A 20,008-nucleotide genomic window follows, 5' to 3' on the forward strand; every position below is an offset into this window, starting at 1 on the left:
CTTCCAGTCTTTCCAATGTAGGAGTCGTTGCAACTGTTACATTATAGTTTGTAAACTTCTTTTAAGTTGTATTTATTTGTGTGTCTTGTCTATGTGTTAAGATGTTTTGTAATGTGTTCTGTGTTCTGTATGCAATTTTGTATTTTAGTTTCTTGAATGATGATACAATTTTGTACGTGTTCTTGTTATCATATGTTAATGTGATGTATTTGTTTCTTTCCTGTGTTTGTGTGGTGTTTTCTTGTTAGTCTCTCTTATGATGTTGTCTGTTATGTTGGGGTTGTATCCATTTTTCTCTGTTACCGGTATGTATTTAATAGTGTGTATTGCTTTGTTCCATGATGACAGCACTGAAACAACATGGTGTGGAAACGAAATACTGTACATAAGAATATTAACAAAAATTTACGCCAACAGCACACCAAAAATCAGACTAGACAAGGAAGGAAAAGAATTCAGACTTGAAAGAGGAATCGGACAGGGAGACCTTATGTCTCCTAAAATGTTCAACAGCCTTCTCGAAGAAGTGTTTAGGAAGAGAAAGCTCAATGACGGAATAACTATTGACGGGAAGAAACTCTCTAATATACGGTTTGCAGACGACATTGTACTCCCAGCCACGTCAGCCAAAAAACTGGAAGCAATGATGGTGGAGCTAGAGAACCTCAGCACAGAAGTAAGATTACAACTAAACCCACAAAAGTTATGACTAACAACTCCAAAATACCTATCACAATAGGAAGCATACAAGTAGACTACGTGACTGAATACATCTACCTCGGCCAACTGATGTTGTATGTATGTATTTATTCACACTGCAGTGGGTATATATACCCAGTGGCAGTGGTTCACAACAGACGACAGAACGAGATTCAAAGAAGAATCGAAAATGCATGGAAGAGATTTTGGAGCCTCAGTTTCATTCTAACAGACAAGACATACAATTTAAAATTAAGAAGCGGAGTCATGAACAGCTGTATCCTTCCAGTTCTCCTATACGGAGCACAGACATGGTCTCTAACGGCAAGAGAGTGGGACATGCTGAGAAAGTGCCAACGGAAAATGGAGAGCAAGATGCTGAACATCACACTCAGACACAGACTAAGTAACGAAGACATAAGGAGACAAACACACCTCAAAGACGCAGCAGAGACAGCCGACAAGCTGAAGAAGAAATGGGCAGGACACGTGATGCGACTCAACGAGAACCGGTGGACACATCCTTACGACATGGGACCCAAGGATTGGCAAACGCAGCGCTGGAAGACAGAAGACAAGGTGGACGGACGAACTTACATCAAGATTCTGCCATCTGTGGTCAAGAACAGCGAAGACTGACAACAATGGAAGCTCATCACAAAGTGACTTGCAACCCAAACAGTGACTAGTGAACAGTGGACCCTTCAACTATGACATTACAAAAGAGACCATCATTCCTGGAGTGACTAACCGGAAACTGCTTGACAAGCCACCTCCATAGTCAGGAGGCCCTTGCCCTTCATGGGATTTCGTGGCTAATTCTAATTTCTTCGTTATAATCTTGTTGGTTCATATGAATGTTGATGAGTCTGTGTATCATGGATCGGAATGCTGCGTGTTTGTGTTGTGTGGGGTGATTGAAGGTGTTGTGTATGTGTGTTACCATGGTGGTATGTTTCCTGTATTAACTCGGTAAAGAAGTTGGAAATTTAATCAGTGATATATAAGAGTTAAAAGTGTATCTAGAAAAATGAAGAAAATATATCACTATCAGAATTCAATTTAATTTAATCTTATAATATAATTAATATTATTGCATAAAATACCATTATGTTTACAGCGGAAATTCATGTTGTCATCTGTGAAGATGACACAAAATGCAATCTTTTACTGGATAAAGCTCCTCGTTGTCTACGGAAGTTAATAACCATCAAGGAAACCCGACCAGCCACAAACCAGAGGGCCAAGAACAGAGGAGTAGAGATGTTGCGTTTTGAGGATGTAGAAAGACTTGGAGCAGCAAAGGACAACCCAGAAGTGGTATAGTGCATTGTTGTTTTATGATAAATAGTACCGGTAGCTACTTATTATATTATCAGATGTGACATAATAAAGGAAACTGGACTTGCAAATGGAATTTCAAGTAATACTGGTACTTAATTCATAATATACATACGTTTTAGTTTTGAAATCTATCTAATAAATGTATTTTGAATGTTTGCTTTTATAAACATGTATGAGGACGGTAAGCCTGGCGGCCCTCTTGGTGCTATTCGACAGGAGTAGGCTATGTGCCGGCACCGGATTTCCCCTTCTCCCTTCCTCAGCTTCATCATCATCACTCATTCCAGACACTACACTTACACGAACACTTACACATACACTCACCCTAGTACACGACATAACTCTCCACAGATATACATCATGTACAGTGTGACTGGCCGAAGTGGTGTACAACTAGAAAATGGGTCACAGTTCTGCCATCTATCCGCAATATGCAGAACCCGAATCACGCAAGTGAAATCGGTAGGCATTGGATACACATACACACATAAACATATGACTTTGTATTAGCAGTTTTAATATAGGCCTTCATTACTAAATTTTAAATTGTGTAATATAATGTTTGAACGACTGAAATCAGTGGTTTAGCTTGGAAATCAACTCCAATGTCTCTAGAAGTTTTTAGGGAGGAAAGTGCAATTTACATACTACGCCTTTAGCAATAACAAGTCGCTTTTGTTCCTTGATTTGGAATTTTCTCTATTGCTTTATTACGTAATGACGAGCACTGCCTCTGAATTTCTTAATTCATAAGTACTGATTGGAGTCTTTTCATATCTTGCTCACATTGTTTCAAGAAATCACATTTTAGCAAAATTATAGATATGCAATATGCAGTAACATTGCTGCTGCTATTTTAAAGTAAAAGATATGTATTAACATCTCTGCTATTCTTAAGTAGACCTCTTCTAAGACAAATGAATTAAATTTGAATAAATTGTAATTTTACTGTTGTATGAAAACTATTCAGAATCTTTAGTGGAGTATCAATTTTATTACCAAACATGAAATTTTGTATGTGTAGGGTTAATTCAGTAAATAGACATATCATAGTACAGTAATTGAATAGAAAGGGCCTATTTATTTTATAAATCTGCCATTTTTACATTTTGCAACATATTTCTCCCATACAAATATACACTTACAAAACAGCATAGGTAGTACTGGTAGAGTGTAATTTTAAATAACTTCAAACAAGAGCACAAGGACGCCAGAGCTTTCAAATTGGGGGGAGGGGGGATACTGGGGTATGCGCACCAAATAATTAGAGGGATGGGACGCCAATGTAAGTAAAAAAAAGAAAGTACATTGCAATAATAAATATTCACGCGAAGACATAACAGTTTCAATCCTAGTGTATTATTGTACTTCATGTGCTCTAAAATCTGTTGTTAATAGAGGTATGTAGTATGCCTTTGGATAAATTATAATAAATAGCAAAAACTTAGCCACATATTCAATGTGTTACAGACAATTAGGAAAAAATACTGGTAGTCTGACATATGCAAAATAGAAACGCTTTGCAGACAACTATTGGGTTTTATCAAATTTTCATTATTTAAGTTATTACTGGCATTAATTTCATGCAAAATTATTAAGGAGTAGACCTTACAAATATATATATGGATGGATTCCTAATAACTAATGCTTACATTTACTAAAGTTCATAAAATAATATCGTAATATCTGATGATGTAAAGATATTTTTACTTGTAATTTTAGTTACGAGGTGCTGAATAAAGTAGATACAGATGGCTGAGCATTATTAAGCAATCAGCCATAATTTAATTAGAATTTGTAACAAACTTGGGAAGCTTGGAAAGATAGAAATGAATGGAGGCATATTTGGAATCGACCTTCCAAAAGGAGGATGGGATAAGAGAGAGAGAGATGATGATTGTAACAAACTATTATGTCATTCATAGATTATAAAGTTTGCTGAATGTAATCTATAGCTGTGAGACAGGAGGTCGTCCAGTGTACTTAATAATATAATTATTTATAATATAGTTTTTTTTTTTGGTTCACAGCCTCCAAAACTAACAGATCTTTGCACAATATGCTATACATCTGGAACAACAGGCAATCCAAAGGGTGTGATGTTGAGCCACGAGAACGTAGTGGCAGGTATGTGTGCAGTAATCTTGCAGCTTGGAGATCATAGACCGCGCTCTGACGATATCATGATGTCATTCCTACCATTGGCACATATGCTTGAAAGATGTTGTGAGGTATGTACATAAAATCTAATGTATCTAAAAAAAAATTAATTAATGTTTCTTGAATCATTCCAAAGGACTTTAATAATTTTATAATTCAATGTCCATATCATGAATATTTCTAGATTATGAAGATTGACTTATCTTTCTCCTATCCCTTAACCTAGGAGTCGTCAGTATATACAGTGTCCGACATTTTGTTGAGGGGAAATTCATGTATGATTTATACTGTCGATTTGAACTTATAAAATTGTATACAACCTGCAGTTTGAAACTGACATGCTTAAGTATGATTTAATAACTAAAGGAAAGGAAGGATATTTTAATTTTCATTTTAGTACATGCTCTTGTATTTATGGATGCTTATAACTTATTTTCCTGTTTTCGTCTTTTATTTTATAGAATGGTATGTATTTGCTCGGAGGAGCAGTGGGATTTTTCTCTGGTGACATAAAAAGATTACCTGAAGACATGAAGGCACTCCGTCCCACAGTGATGCCAGCTGTTCCACGTCTTCTGAACAGAATTTATGATAAAGTAATGACAGAAATCAGTGGATCTTTTATAAAAAGAATGCTCTTTAACATGGCCATGAGCGCAAAAGAAGGTGAAATTAGAAGGTGAGAACATTCTCTCGTTTGGATGTTGGTACATGCCTTTTCATGATCAGCAACCTCCCCACTCGTTCGTTTTTAAGTTAAATTAATGTCTATGAAGTATCATTCTTGATTTCTTCATAATTTATATTTTTATTTTGATAATTTTGTGTGAAACAAGATCATTTTGTTATGCTATTGTAAGCATAAATGAATTAATCCAGCATTCATTTGTACGCCAATCATGTTACATTCAACCCAAATGTTCTTGTTCTTACGTAAGTTTATTTTTTTAATCAACAACACTATTCTGTAAAATGTTAGTGCGTTATCTTCAACAAGATTATCACTCTGAAGATGTCTGAATTATAAATGAAAGTTGGGGCACACCATAACTAATATTTGATGACAAATAAATATCTATCTATCTATCAATTATAAATGAAGTCGAAAACAACTAGAATGTTTGCAGTGTCTACGGGTACCGTATATTGTAGAGAGACAATACATTTTACATGAACTCACAAGAGTGGAGTGAATGAGTGAGTGTGTCTATGAGTGGAAATAAACTTGGTCAGTAACTTATTACTTACTGAAAAAGAACATAATACCTGATTCTCCTCGACATGATGCAGTAGCAAAATTTCGGATGCTAATTGGCCATGACTGTTTAACAGTACATCTATTTAAAATTGGAATTTTTGGCTCACCAAAATGCAACCTGTGTAACCTAGAAGACTCTTTGATGAGTCAAGAACATTTACGAAAATGTCCAGCTTTGGCATCAAATTTTTTGGATTCGGACTCTAAATTATACTGGGAAGCTAGAAGGCGAATGGAGAACTTCCAAGTTCCTGGGCAATAAATACTACCAAGGTCGCTAGATGTTGTTGTCGAACAGCTCTTAGTCAGGTCCTCTCATCCCATTCCACCAATGTATAAACATTAGAAAGACAAACAATCTAAAACCTTTATTGAAATGTCTTGAGCAATTTGGGGCTGTACATCTAGGCATTTTGAAAACTTATTTTATGAAATATATAAATCTTAACACAAATTATCCACACCTGTGGAGTAACGGTCAGCGCGTCTGGCCGCGAAACCTGGTGGTCCGGGTTCGAATCCCGGTCGGGGCAAGTTACCTGGTTGAGGTTTTTTCCGGGGTTTTCCCTCAACCCAATACGAGCAAATGCTGGGTAACTTTCGGTGCTGGACCCCGGACTCATTTCACCGGCATTATCACCTTCATATCATTCAGACGCTAAATAACCTAGATGTTGATACAGCGTCGTAAAATAACCCAATAAAACAAAAATAAATTAACACAAATTCCTTCTACAACCTAATGTAAACAAACCGAATAGATGACGCAAATATGGCGGCGTGCGAAGACCTGACTTATCAACGGACCTTGGATACTACTACTAATTATTATTATTATTGTTGTTGTTATTGTTATTGTTGTTGTTATTACTATTATTATTATTATTATTATTATTATTATTATTATATCATGTCTGTAGTCTTTATTAGTCTCGGTTATTATTATTATTATTATTATTATTATTATTATTATTATTATTATTATATCATGTCTGTAGTCTTTATTAGTCTCGGTTATTATTATTGTTATTATTATTATTATTATTATTATTATTATTATTATATCATGTCTGTAGTCTTTATTAGTCTCGGTTGTTATTATTATTATTATTATTATTATTATTATTATTATTATTATATCATGTCTGTAGTCTTTATTAATCTCGGTCTTCATACTAAGTGACGTGTCCAATATGAATGTAGATGAAAATAAATCTTAATCTACTGTCAGTGCTATCAGTCAAGAGAACCAACACACCATATTTGTTATTGTCTAGCCCCTACACATGCATGATTGTACATAGTAAAACATTCATTTGTAGTTGCTGTAATTATTCTAGAAGATATCTTTAAAATACCGCATGTTGCCCAACTCCTTTAAGCTGTCACATGTTAGTTATGAACCTTATAGTTCATCCCAGAAAGTTTGCTGAATAATAAAAATACAGTTATTACTATAAATGTTACTATTGAATATATAAAATTAATTACGGTACTTTTTTTAGTTTTTCCATAATATTGTATGCCGCCTGTCAGGTTATAAATATGCTTCGAAAGTGAAACACGTTCTTGGATATTAATATTTTCAAAACTAGTTCGTGTTATAAAATTACAGCTTTCAGAAATGCGATGGATATAACGGACTCAAAATTGAAACTGATTTATGTTCTTTTTTCTCCCTTTTAGGGGTATAATTAGAAACAATAGTTTTTGGGACAAACTGGTATTCAGGAAAGTACAAGAAGGAATGGGAGGCCGATTGCGGCTTATGGTGGTTGGATCAGCACCATTAGCAGGCAATGTGCTCACTTTCATCCGTTGTGCACTTGGTGCTCTTGTAAGTATAAATACAAATATAAATTATGTATAAGTGAATGTGTGTAATATACATACTGTAAAACGTGTGTGTGTTTTGTATTTGGTAGGTTTTGCTTTTCTTTCTTTCTTTCTTTCTTTCTTTTTTTGTGTCTGTAAATCATTACATTTCATAAGGTTAGTAGTTAAAATTAATAATCTCCATGTTATTTTCTATTTTTTCTTCTGAGTCCACCATATCATCATTCATCATTATGTTATTTCCTGTTGTCTTCGTATGTATTCATCAAATCATAGTCATGTTTTTGTACTGTCAGTGAACTATTTCCTTATATTGCCTTCTTATCTGTTTACCAAATCGTAATCATTCCTTTATATCTTCAATGTTCAACATGTTGCCACAGGAAGCACAAGAAGTGTCACTTGACATATTCAAAGTCAAAGTGAAAACGTGGCTTCTTAGAAACCCATTCTATTCTGTGCAAGAATATTTTGAATCAGAAAATCAAGCTGTAGATATTTTTTTAGGTTTCTTTCTCTGAATTGTTTTATTATTTTGTAATATGTTAGGAAATTCTCATAAATTGTTAAGTTAATTCTTGTTTTACTGTATATAAACGGAGCAAATCAAATAATATTTGTGATCAGTGTGTTACAATTTTCATCTAGATATTAGCCTATTTTTTATAATCTTGACTCTCAATTGTAAACTCTAAGGAGTATATGTGATCATTTTGTTTTATGTTTAGTATTGTAATAGAATAATTTTCATTTTTGCACGATAATTTCACATGTGTAATATGACAATGTCTTTAGCTATTGCTATAACGACAGCTAATAAATACTATACTACTATACTGTACTATACTAATGTACTATTCCTTATTGTCTTGTTCTGTATTCACCAAATCATCATCATACTAATGTACGGTACCGGTATTATATCAGTGCACTATTACCTGTTGTCTTCTTCTATATTCACCAAATCATAATCATACTATTATCCTAGTAATGTACTATTTCCTATTGTCTTCGTCTGTATTCACCAAATCATAATCATGTTTTTGTACTATCAGTGAACTATTTCCTTATATTGCCTTCTTATCTGTTTACCAAATCATAATCATTCCTTTATGTCTTCAATATACTATTCCTTATTGTCTTGTTCTGTATTCACCAAGTCATACCGGTACAGTATTATATCAGTTTATTATTTACCTGTTGTCTTCTATATATTCATCGAATCATAATCATGCTATTATCCTAGTAGTGTACTTTTTCCTATTGTCTTCGTCTGTATTCACCAAATCATAATTATTCCTTTATATCTTCAATGTACTATTCCTTATTGTCTTGTTCTGTATTCACCAAGTCATAATCATACTCGTGTACCATACAGTATTATATCAGTGTACTATTACCTGTTGTCTCCTTCTATATTCACCGAATCATAATCATACTATTATCCTAGTAATGTACTATTTCGTATTGTCTTCGTCTGTATTCACCAAATCATAATTATTCCTTTATATCTTCAATGTACTATTCCTTATTGTCTTGTTCTGTATTCACCAAGTCATAATCATACTCGTGTACCGGTACAGTATTATATCAGTGTACTATTACCTGTTGTCTTCTTCTATATTCACCGAATCATAATCATACTATTATCCTAGTAATGTACTTTTTCCTATTGTCTTCGTCTGTATTCACCAAATCATAATTATTCCTTTATATCTTCAATGTACTATTCCTTATTGTCTTGTTCTGTATTCACCAAGTCATAATCATACTCGTGTACCAGTACAGTATTATATCAGTGTACTATTACCTGTTGTCTTCTTCTATATTCACCGAATCATAATCATACTATTATCCTAGTAATGTACTATTTCGTATTGTCTTCGTCTGTATTCACCAAATCATAATTATTCCTTTATATCTTCAATGTACTATTCCTTATTGTCTTGTTCTGTATTCACCAAGTCATAATCATACTCGAGTACCGGTACAGTATTATATCAGTGTACTATTACCTGTTGTCTTCTTCTATATTCACCGAATCATAATCATACTATTATCCTAGTAATGTACTTTTTCCTATTGTCTTCGTCTGTATTCACCAAATCATAATTATTCCTTTATATCTTCAATGTACTATTCCTTATTGTCTTGTTCTGTATTCACCAAGTCATAATCATACTCGTGTACCAGTACAGTATTATATCAGTGTACTATTACCTGTTGTCTTCTTCTATATTCACCGAATCATAATCATACTATTATCCTAGTAATGTACTATTTCGTATTGTCTTCGTCTGTATTCACCAAATCATAATTATTCCTTTATATCTTCAATGTACTATTCCTTATTGTCTTGTTCTGTATTCACCAAGTCATAATCATACTCGTGTACCGGTACAGTATTATATCAGTGTACTATTACCTGTTGTCTTCTTCTATATTCACCGAATCATAATCATACTATTATCCTAGTAATGTACTTTTTCCTATTGTCTTCGTCTGTATTCACCAAATCATAATTATTCCTTTATATCTTCAATGTACTATTCCTTATTGTCTTGTTCTGTATTCACCAAGTCATAATCATACTCGTGTACCAGTACAGTATTATATCAGTGTACTATTACCTGTTGTCTTCTTCTATATTCATCGAATCATAATCATACTATTATCCTAGTAATGTACTTTTTCCTATTGTCTTCGTCTGTATTCACCAAATCATAATTATTCCTTTATATCTTCAATGTACTATTCCTTATTGTCTTGTTCTGTATTCACCAAGTCATAATCATACTCGTGTACCGGTACAGTATTATATCAGTGTACTATTACCTGTTGTCTTCTTCTATATTCACCGAATCATAATCATACTATTATCCTAGTAATGTACTTTTTCCTATTGTCTTCGTCTGTATTCACCAAATCATAATTATTCCTTTATATCTTCAATGTACTATTCCTTATTGTCTTGTTCTGTATTCACCAAGTCATAATCATACTCGTGTACCAGTACAGTATTATATCAGTGTACTATTACCTGTTGTCTTCTTCTATATTCACCGAATCATAATCATACTATTATCCTAGTAATGTACTATTTCGTATTGTCTTCGTCTGTATTCACCAAATCATAATTATTCCTTTATATCTTCAATGTACTATTCCTTATTGTCTTGTTCTGTATTCACCAAGTCATAATCATACTCGTGTACCAGTACAGTATTATATCAGTGTACTATTACCTGTTGTCTTCTTCTATATTCACCGAATCATAATCATACTATTATCCTAGTAATGTACTATTTCGTATTGTCTTCGTCTGTATTCACCAAATCATAATCATGTTATTCTCCCATTGTTTTCTGCTGAATTTATCGAATCTTAATATTTGCAACCAAGACCTCTTCAAGTGATATCTCTATCCAGTGCTTTTGCTTCAGTAAAGTCTCATTTTACAAACCTATGGATCAACAATTGGCTCTCTTCTGACAAAGGAAAAATTTTACAGTCTGTACAAATGACCTGGAAATGTAAAAAAACTTGCCCAGACATGTTCAAACATTTTTAACAAGAGCCAGAACAGGTCACATTGTCACACAATTGTACCTACACCGATTTCACATTTCTGATAATCCTACTTGTCTGTGGTGTAATAATCATGATGAAGATCTGAAACACATTCTTCTACACTGTCCATCTATAAACCACAAAAGAAATAAATTAAAATCGTCAGTACCAGTTGCAGAAGACACAGCCCTGCAGTGTATATTGACTACACTCCAACTCTGGCTACTAGCAACAGGCATCTATAATGAACACTGATCAAAATACCCCTCATTTCTCGTGAAAAACAACAACTGAATAGACTACAGTGGAATATAGTGGACTTTATGTTGTCAGCAAACAGCTTACATTAAGAAGATTGATTAATCGAATCTTAATCATTTTTATCCCATCAGTATATTATTTCTTGTTGTCTTACTTCTGTTCACCAAATCATAATCAACCAATATTCCCATTACTAGAAAGTAAATTTTGAACAGTACCGATATTGTTTTCTTTTCAGGTGGTAGAGGGATATGGACAGACAGAATGTTGTGCCCCTATCACACTCACAGTCCAAGGCGACCATATACCGGAACATGTGGGTCCTCCTGTGGCCTGCTGTTGTATTAAACTAGTAGACGTTCCAGAGATGGAGTACTATGCTGTGAGTGGGCAGGGGGAGGTCTGTGTGAAAGGCACTAATGTGTTCCAGGGCTACTACAAAGAAGATGAGAAGACCAATGAGACGATAGACTCAGAAGGCTGGCATCATACGGGGGATGTTGGAATGTGGCTACCTGTAAGTAGGGTGGAAATTGACAGTTGAATAGTAATAGCACAGTCTAGTATAGCACAGTCTAGAAGCTCAATACGTAGTAAATATGCATCCATAGATAGTTGCTAACCACTAGGATCGCTACTATCGCTCATCACAGACAATGCGAAATAGTACCTGCACAGTCTGTTGTTCCTAGTACCCTCATAAACTCAAGCTTCGTGACTATATATACTAGACTGTGGTAATAGTAAGATAATGGAAAAGCCACATGTTAAATCTTTCACAAGAAACTACTGCACTTGAACTGGATTGTGATAAAGTAACATTTGGAGCTATACATTAAAACTCATTTTAACGAATCTCTTGGGGACATAAGCGGAGAGAGAACCGTTTCCTTGGGAGAGGAACAAAGCAAACCATAGAATCCCCATATAACGGGGTTATGGGGGACATCATTTACCTCCTCCTCTGTCATAGCTTGACTGTGTTACAGTATATCGGAATATGATCATTTAATAAAAGTGTTACATCCATATCCGCAATGTTTAGGGCATGAATTGTTGGTCTACTACGAATTATAATAGGGCATAACTTAAAACAATCTTCTCTTTTTTCTCTCTCTCTCGTACAGAAACACATGCTTACATCAATAAAACTACGTAAATTCATCAATTTAAGCACAGAAACTTGATCATAAACAAAAACAAAAAAGATCTTTTGAAGTCAACATTTTCTAACGTTAATAGAAAAAAAAAAGAGTTCTGACAAGTTGGGGGGGCAGTGCCCTTCCATGCCTCTCCATAACTCCACCTATGCTTGGGGACTACAGTAATTATTTTTCTTAAAAGGGAGTTTTTACTTTATATGAGCAAGTAAGAACTGAGGATAGAAAATAAACCAATCCTTCAGCCATTTCATTATATTATATTTACATATTATTCTTAATACCCACTAAATTTACTGTTAGCAAACACACATTAACAGTAAACTTCTGCAAACTTACAATATATTGATTTTACAAAATCGCAATACCGGTACTATGTTTTAAGTATTGTATCTAAAGTAATTTATAATTTTCATGTGCAGACACAGAATAACATTTCTACAATCTTACTTTCAATCAAGATATCGATACATGCTGTCAATCGCAATGTAGCTACACTTGGAGTGACCACACCTTATATGGAAATTGAAGTGTGTGATCCCAAAACTCGCTCAGTCCATTTGGCCATTTTTATGATATATGATTTTTTTGAGATCTTTATCATTATATTTTGAGCTTCTTTTCTTCCAAAACAACGCCAATTCTTGTCTAAAGATCCCTTCAGATGATGCCACTTAGTAGCACCACTAATGGCATGTTAGTGACGCTTCGAATGCGCGTTAGTGGCGCTGCTTAATACACCAAATTTTTGTACAGAATTTTTCAGTCTTCCAGTGAATATGAACATAGGAGGAGATATACTTTTGGAAACGTTGCTCATACTGAGAAAGAATAGACGTAAAAATAGAAAGAGTCTGGGTACATCGATTGGTTTTGGAAAGACAGAATTCGAGGACTATTATTCATTCTTTGTTTGATGATTTACATCAGGATGATAAAAGGCTTTTTTTTTCTCGCATGTTTAAGAAATCATTTCAGGAGCTTCTAGCAGGAATCACCAATGAAATTCGAAAAAAAGACACCATGGCACAATAGGGTGTATACATGGTGGTGTAAGGAATTGATGACCCAACAGTTGTCCATTAGACTAGATGGCATTTCGGAGGTGATCAGCTGCTATATGCGCTGTAGCATTTCTGGTATGTGACATCACAAGCTTGTACAGTAGTACTAATCAGAATCAGTCTATAACAAGTACTTCCCGAGTTCATTTGTTCACGTGTGAGTGTTTCAATACATTGACGAGCAGAACGCTGCCGGCCTTCTTGATGCTGGCTGCAATGTTGCCAACGAGGAAGAAATGACTGCAGAAGCATGTGTTGTGGGATTGTGAACCGTGCAAAGACTATTGTTAGTGAAGGAAAGAGGATTTCTTTGGTGTCATACTTACAGTAATCAACGGCTAAGGTCATTATTGTCTTTTGATAATTTAAATTCTCTCCTGCACTATTTGTATTGCACGTGCGCGTGAAGTACAATGTGACAATGTTGTACTGTATGCTGCCTTGCTCTCTCTATCTGTCTCTCTCGAAGCAAATGCTAGCAGACTACCGCCTTCTAAATTGCCGTCGACTCTAGCAGCGCCACAGATGTGCCACTCACATGCCATTAAAATAGTGGCCAGGCTGTGGCCTCCCCTAAAACTTACTATTTCATTCTATTTATCGCAATGGGAAGCACCACTTTTAGTAGCCACCACCAGTGGCGAAGCCAACCACTCAGAGCATCTGCAGCACCACTATTCTGTGGCTGTGGCTATGTCTGAAGGCCTCCATTTAAATCCATTATTCACAAGCGGCAGTGCTTCAGCAACACTTCTAAAAATGGCCTCGTCTGAAGGGGCTCTAAAAGGTTGTGTTATTGTGTCTGTCACTTGAAAACGCGCTCAGTCTAGAACGGTGGATAAAAAACCTAGCCCAATCCTTTCATAAAATGAACTAAATGCATTTTGGGATCACATTCTTCAATTGATCATTAACGTTTGTAATTGCTTCGAAATTTCGTTAAAACGGGTTGTGTATTCGCAACTTCATTCAAATATATTCCTTAAAAGTGGGACTTTTGTTAATGCAGGGTTGCTTAAAATTGAGAATCAATTACATTGTTTTTATAAAAGTTCTTCCTGAACTTCTGAAATAATTTCTTGAAAACAGGAACGTTAAAACAAAGTTTTACTGTGGTTAATTTCAGCTGCTTTTGTATTGTTGACATACTGGGTGTTCATCTCAAAGTGTGTCATGACGTCACTGTTGTGAGTCAGCGATTTGAAGCGAGTTTCAGCTTTTATGTCAGAGAAGTTGCCTATTAATCAAGGCATTCAATCTGAACTTGAGAACGTGTACGGTATAACTTGAACGTCGTAGCAACAGATGGCAGTCTGTACTGTCTGTGTACTACCATAACCTCTTTCGAACTGTGTTTTGCGCGGGCAAGTCGTACACAGGGTATTTGTTATCGGTTGTGTACGGCAACATTCCACAACACAAATCAAATGCTCCGTGTCCATGTTGACCGTCGAAGTTAATGCCAACAAATACTGTACGTAAGTAATCGTCTTAACCCTCTCCCCATATCCCGACAGTAAGAAAAAACCCACCTCAGTACATATTTCCAAACAGTTCACATTCCTGCCACTACCGGCGTTACCATACATATCGCTAAGTACTCTTCAGAATGAACGCCGTAATTGCTAGGCAACTTCTCTGACACATAGGTAATACACCTCTGCGGAAGTGTAGGAAGATTGAATTCTCCAGGCTCATCAACTAGCTACGTGACGGCATACAGCGAGCCATGACACACTTTGAACTGAACACCTAGTATATTACTATCATATGAAACAAGTTTCACTTTGTATCACTTCACTCTTTAAATAGTTTTTTTTTTTTTTTTTTCTTCCACCTTTTGTGGCTTGTACTATATTTGAATTAAATGCTTCAAATATATTATATTATACTTGACATACGCAATTAGTATTTTTTTATTAATTATATAGTATAATCTCAGTTGTTTATAAAAGTAATCGAAATACTCGATTATTCAATAAAACAATCGATCATCAATATTTCTTAGTTCGTATTACTGTATTGAGTTACCTTTCATGATAAAGTAAAAGACATTTATATCAGAAATGTACTATGCTGTTAATATTTCTTTATCATTTCAGAATGGAACGCTGAAAATAATTGACAGAAAAAAACACATTTTCAAGTTGTCACAAGGGGAATATATTGTGCCTGAGAAGATAGAAAATATCTATATTCGCAGTCAATATGTGCAGCAGGTGTTTGTATGCGGAGAGTCACTTAAGGCAAGTTACGTGAAGATTTTCTGCTGATAGCCAATTACACCACTTATCTTCAAGCTGTTCTAACTGAACTGCCATCATTAGAACATTAGCACGTGTTCCATTTTTCACCAGAAAACAGTGGCGAGCAATGACCCAAAATATAGATGAAGCAATTTCCTAGATTATTATTATTATTATTATTATTATTATTATTATTATTATTATTATTATTATTATTATTATTATTGTTGTTGTTGTTGTTATTATTATTATTATTACTATTATTATTATTATTATTATCATCATCATCATCATCATCATCATCATCATCATCATCCTTGATATGTCATGTTGTCATTACTACTATTATTACTATTACCACTAGTACTTTATTTGATATTATTAGGAGCTGTTTGTTGTAGTTACAAAAAATTGACTCATCTGTACTGCAGATCAGTTTTAACAGTAGTTGAACTACATCGTTCTTTCTTGCGATGCAGAGACAGTAATCACCTTATCTTAGAAATCTTGAGTATTCCTCATGTTCTCCAGCAAACTAGATTCTATTGAAATGATCACTAAGTGTTCAAGTCCCTTTTCTCCTGTACTATTAACTATTGCGCGCATATATCTTTATTCTTTTCAGCTCCAGAAAACCTTTCCGCAGTCACTGTGCTGTTGTGGAAAACTGGATGCTAATTTATCATGACATAGTTTTAACCGTTGCTTACGAGATTACACAAGCTGGCGCATAGAGCTTGAAAAACGAGTCTGAAGTGGTTCCCTCGTAATGCCAATTCCGCCGCATGGAGCGCTGTTCTGCCCTAAATATTCATAGCAGAACACTTAAATGACATTGACATTTGGGACATTTAAAGGACTCACCATTGCTTATTAAATGCTTCGTACAATATTTTATGGACAATAGACGTAATTTCCAAACTTCTGCTCCTCAATTATATTACAATAAAAGGCTGTCATTCTTGATATTAAAACATATTACATATAAACTGAGGGACTGTCTGCTCTGTACTTCAGTTCATACACCAAACATTTCCGGAAATAAATTAACTTGACATCTTACATATACGCACTATAGCCTACCCTTTTCACCTAATATTATTAATATTGTTATTAAATAAGATATTGCAACTAACTTAATTAAGGTACTGCATTATCTTTAATTTCCTTGAATTCATAATTAAGCATTTGCAAGAAGGCCTAACTTTTCCCTCTCTTTTAAAAAAAAATACGAACGTCACAATAACTGAGAAGTAGGAATTATTGCGCGATTTTTTCTTGCAGTGGTGAAAACATTTCTACAGGCCTACTGATTAATCTATTGAGCATAGTAATAGTAAACGCTATAGTATTTTAGTGCGTGTAAATATATTTTGAATTAGCATTTATTAAATCAGGAAGTTAGCCTGTAATTTGTGTGATTGAAATGGTTTACTGCTGTGTGCCATTGTGCAAATCGAACCAGAATAAAGAATGTGATTTTTCGTTTCATTGTTTTCCACAAGATGGACTAAGAAAGAAGTGGTGTGTAGCCATTTCTCGCGAAGGGGACAAACCAAGGACTCTTTGGACGCCAAACAAGAAATCGCGTGTCTGCAGCAGACATTTCAAAGAAGCTGATTTTAGCATTAGCACAACATTAAAACGTTTGCTTCCTAATGTGGTACCATCCGTCTTTGATGATTTTCCAAAACATAAACAAAATGTTTCAAACATAAGTAGACGCAACAAAAGAAGGATAACAGAAGTGGTGAATAACATCCATCCTGGTAAGAAAAATAAACCCAATGTTGAACATAGTACATCAGTTTTCAATGAAGCAAATGTTTCAATTGAAGAAATCTATGAAGCACTTAAAAAACTATAGCCACACAGTGCTCAATTGAAAGTAAAAAAATTCCCAAAGCCATTACATTACAACGTAAAAAAATTACTAGGACAATTCGGAAACAAAATCAGCTTATTGGAAAACTAAGACAGACAATATGTAATTTAAAAAGCAAGCTCTGGAGTTTACAGAAACAAAACGAGAAGGAAGAACAAGGAATTGAAAAGCAACTTACCAAAATAAAAGAAGCTGCTAAAGAAGGTAGTTTGAAAGCAAGCTTTTTGACTGAACAAATTCAGGCTTTCGGAAAACAAAAGTGTAAATTTCATGAAAACACACTGAAAATCTGAATATTGCTATCTAACAGGTCATCTACCGGCTATAGATTACTAAGAAACTTGGGTATTTTACACTTACCCCATCAAAAGACATTAAAAACTTATATTGGTCACTCAAAAGGAGAAACAGGTGTCACCTCTTTGATAAAGGCTCGGCTAATTGCAGAGGAAAAGTCCTTGGAGCATGAAAATGAAAAAGTTGATGTATGACAGAAATTTGGATATGTTGATAGGAATGACAGACACTGAGAAAAATGTTATTGGGATTGAAAATAAGCTGGCCAATAAATTGCTGTGCATTCTGTTCAAGGGTCTGTCTACAAAGTACAGAATACCAGTGTCATTTTATTTTACACACAATTTAACCGGAGATGAGTTGGCAAAATTGACTATGGAAGCCCTAAAAGTAGTGGAAGATATTGGATTTAAAGTAATTAGAATTGTGACGGATAACTGCCAATTTTCAAATATAACTTAGCTGAACAAACTTCAAATAACACTGTAATATGCTTGGCATATTTATAATATTCGTACTCAATCAGTAATGCACAATTATTCGAACTATTTTCACGATACACAATGCTTTGTAATGGTACTATTTATCATTTCTTAGGGCAGCGAGGCGAACCTAGCGGCAGAAATTGTCATGACTCACAGATACCTACTCTCAATCGTGCTGTGCGCCAGTTTGTGTAATCTCGTAAGCAACGGTTTTAACAATAAAATTCAATATCCACAATGAAAACGGCTTCTTTAACGGATCTTTAATAAATTACACACGAAATTATATTCTAATAACACATTGTTACTAGCACTGAAATAAACAAAAGTGAGATTTTTCTCCCACACTGCGTAGTTATTAAATTAGAGTATTAACTTTGCCTTCACTCCCGCACTGTTTGACCAAAAACTAAAACTGATGTAACATTCTTCAAATTTTCTTAGATTTTAGAATGGAATTTCAGATGAGTATGGAAGAGGTGGCACATTTCTATAGAAAACACAGGGTTTATTGCTTCTAATCCTCAACAGCCCTCCTCCTAAGCTGATGAATGTTGTGAGGGCAGTATTATTTCCTACCTGATGCTAGCTTCAGTTGAGTATTAAAAAGTACCAGTCTAAACACCATTTCTCCTTCTCTTTCTCGGCCTCTCTCTTCTCTTTCCCATTCATAGAAGGCCCACTAGAACACTCAACTGAATCGAGCTTCACTGGCAATGTGAAAATGCAGATTTTAAATTGCCACATCAGCGCGCAGTTTGAAATATAGTAGGTATAAAGGAGCTTTTGACAATGTTTTTAGTATTTCATTTTTGTATTTAGCAGCAATTATAGTGAAGCAGAGCTTCAGTAGCTTCATCCGAATGCTCCCCACTGCCAGAAATCTATTGCACTTTAACTGGTAAAAAAGTAAGGAAGGAATTGAAAGTGTAAATATCGTGCCTGTACAAGCTATTGAAACAACAGACACTTGCTTGTATTAGAATTACAATGGTTTCTTGTAAAGTGGGTACAGACCTAAAAATGTTGTATATGATACGTAGTTATCTTAGAACCCATTCAATCTAAAAATTGAGGAATTTATATGGCTGTTACTGTATTGTTGCAGTCTTGTATAGTTGCTGTAGTAGTGCCTGATGTGGATGTGATTAAGAGCTGGGCGTGTGAAAACAGAATTCCTGGTACACTGTCCGTGTTATGTGCACATCCAGAAGTAAAACAACTTATTATGGATGATATGATCAGTTGGGGTAAAGAGGCGGGACTCAAATCATTTGAACAGGTATGTAAGCTTACTCCTCTCTTCTTTCATTCATGACTTTTATTTACACATACACATCTCCCCCTCCATCTCCCTTCCTTACTCTCTCCTCTCCACTTTTACCGTTAGGGAAATTTGTTTTAAGCCTTCTGTATTTTGTATTACATAGCACTATGAAAAAAGTCTAGTAATTCAAAAATGATTTGTATATTAAAAACTGCTTACTTTTACTGAGAGCCCACTATATTCAAAGAGTTTTTTTTTCTAGGGATATAAATGACGCAAAGGTATCTATGTTTATATTTTATACAGGGTCCGGCAAAATGATCTCCCCAATTTGAATTGGCCGCTATACAGGTTTCTTGACAGTTGCGCTTGAGTGGCATATATATTTGAGCAGCACAAGGCATGCCATTTCAGTTACAATCATGGCGTGACAGATGAACATCGTGCATTTTGTTGTTGTGCATTTTTTTTAAATA

At 34.8% G+C, this 20,008-nt stretch overlaps 1 protein-coding gene across 5 annotated transcripts in view; it reads left to right on the forward strand.

The window, feature by feature from the left end:
• LOC138716340 (long-chain-fatty-acid--CoA ligase 5) overlaps positions 1 to 20,008 on the forward strand; it is a 245,667-nt gene that overhangs the window by 222,338 nt on the left and 3,321 nt on the right. For all 5 annotated transcript variants that reach the window (XM_069849314.1, XM_069849313.1, XM_069849312.1 and 2 more), the window contains exons 5-11: positions 1,820 to 2,019; positions 4,074 to 4,274; positions 4,665 to 4,882; positions 7,148 to 7,298; positions 11,367 to 11,645; positions 15,455 to 15,598; positions 19,374 to 19,547. In XM_069849314.1, coding sequence (XP_069705415.1) covers positions 1,820 to 2,019; positions 4,074 to 4,274; positions 4,665 to 4,882; positions 7,148 to 7,298; positions 11,367 to 11,645; positions 15,455 to 15,598; positions 19,374 to 19,547 — 1,367 coding nt within the window. The remainder of the gene's footprint in view (positions 1 to 1,819; positions 2,020 to 4,073; positions 4,275 to 4,664; positions 4,883 to 7,147; positions 7,299 to 11,366; positions 11,646 to 15,454; positions 15,599 to 19,373; positions 19,548 to 20,008) is intronic.

Source organism: Periplaneta americana, chromosome 16 (genome assembly GCF_040183065.1).
Source record: "Periplaneta americana isolate PAMFEO1 chromosome 16, P.americana_PAMFEO1_priV1, whole genome shotgun sequence".
NCBI lineage: Eukaryota > Metazoa > Arthropoda > Insecta > Blattodea > Blattidae > Periplaneta > Periplaneta americana.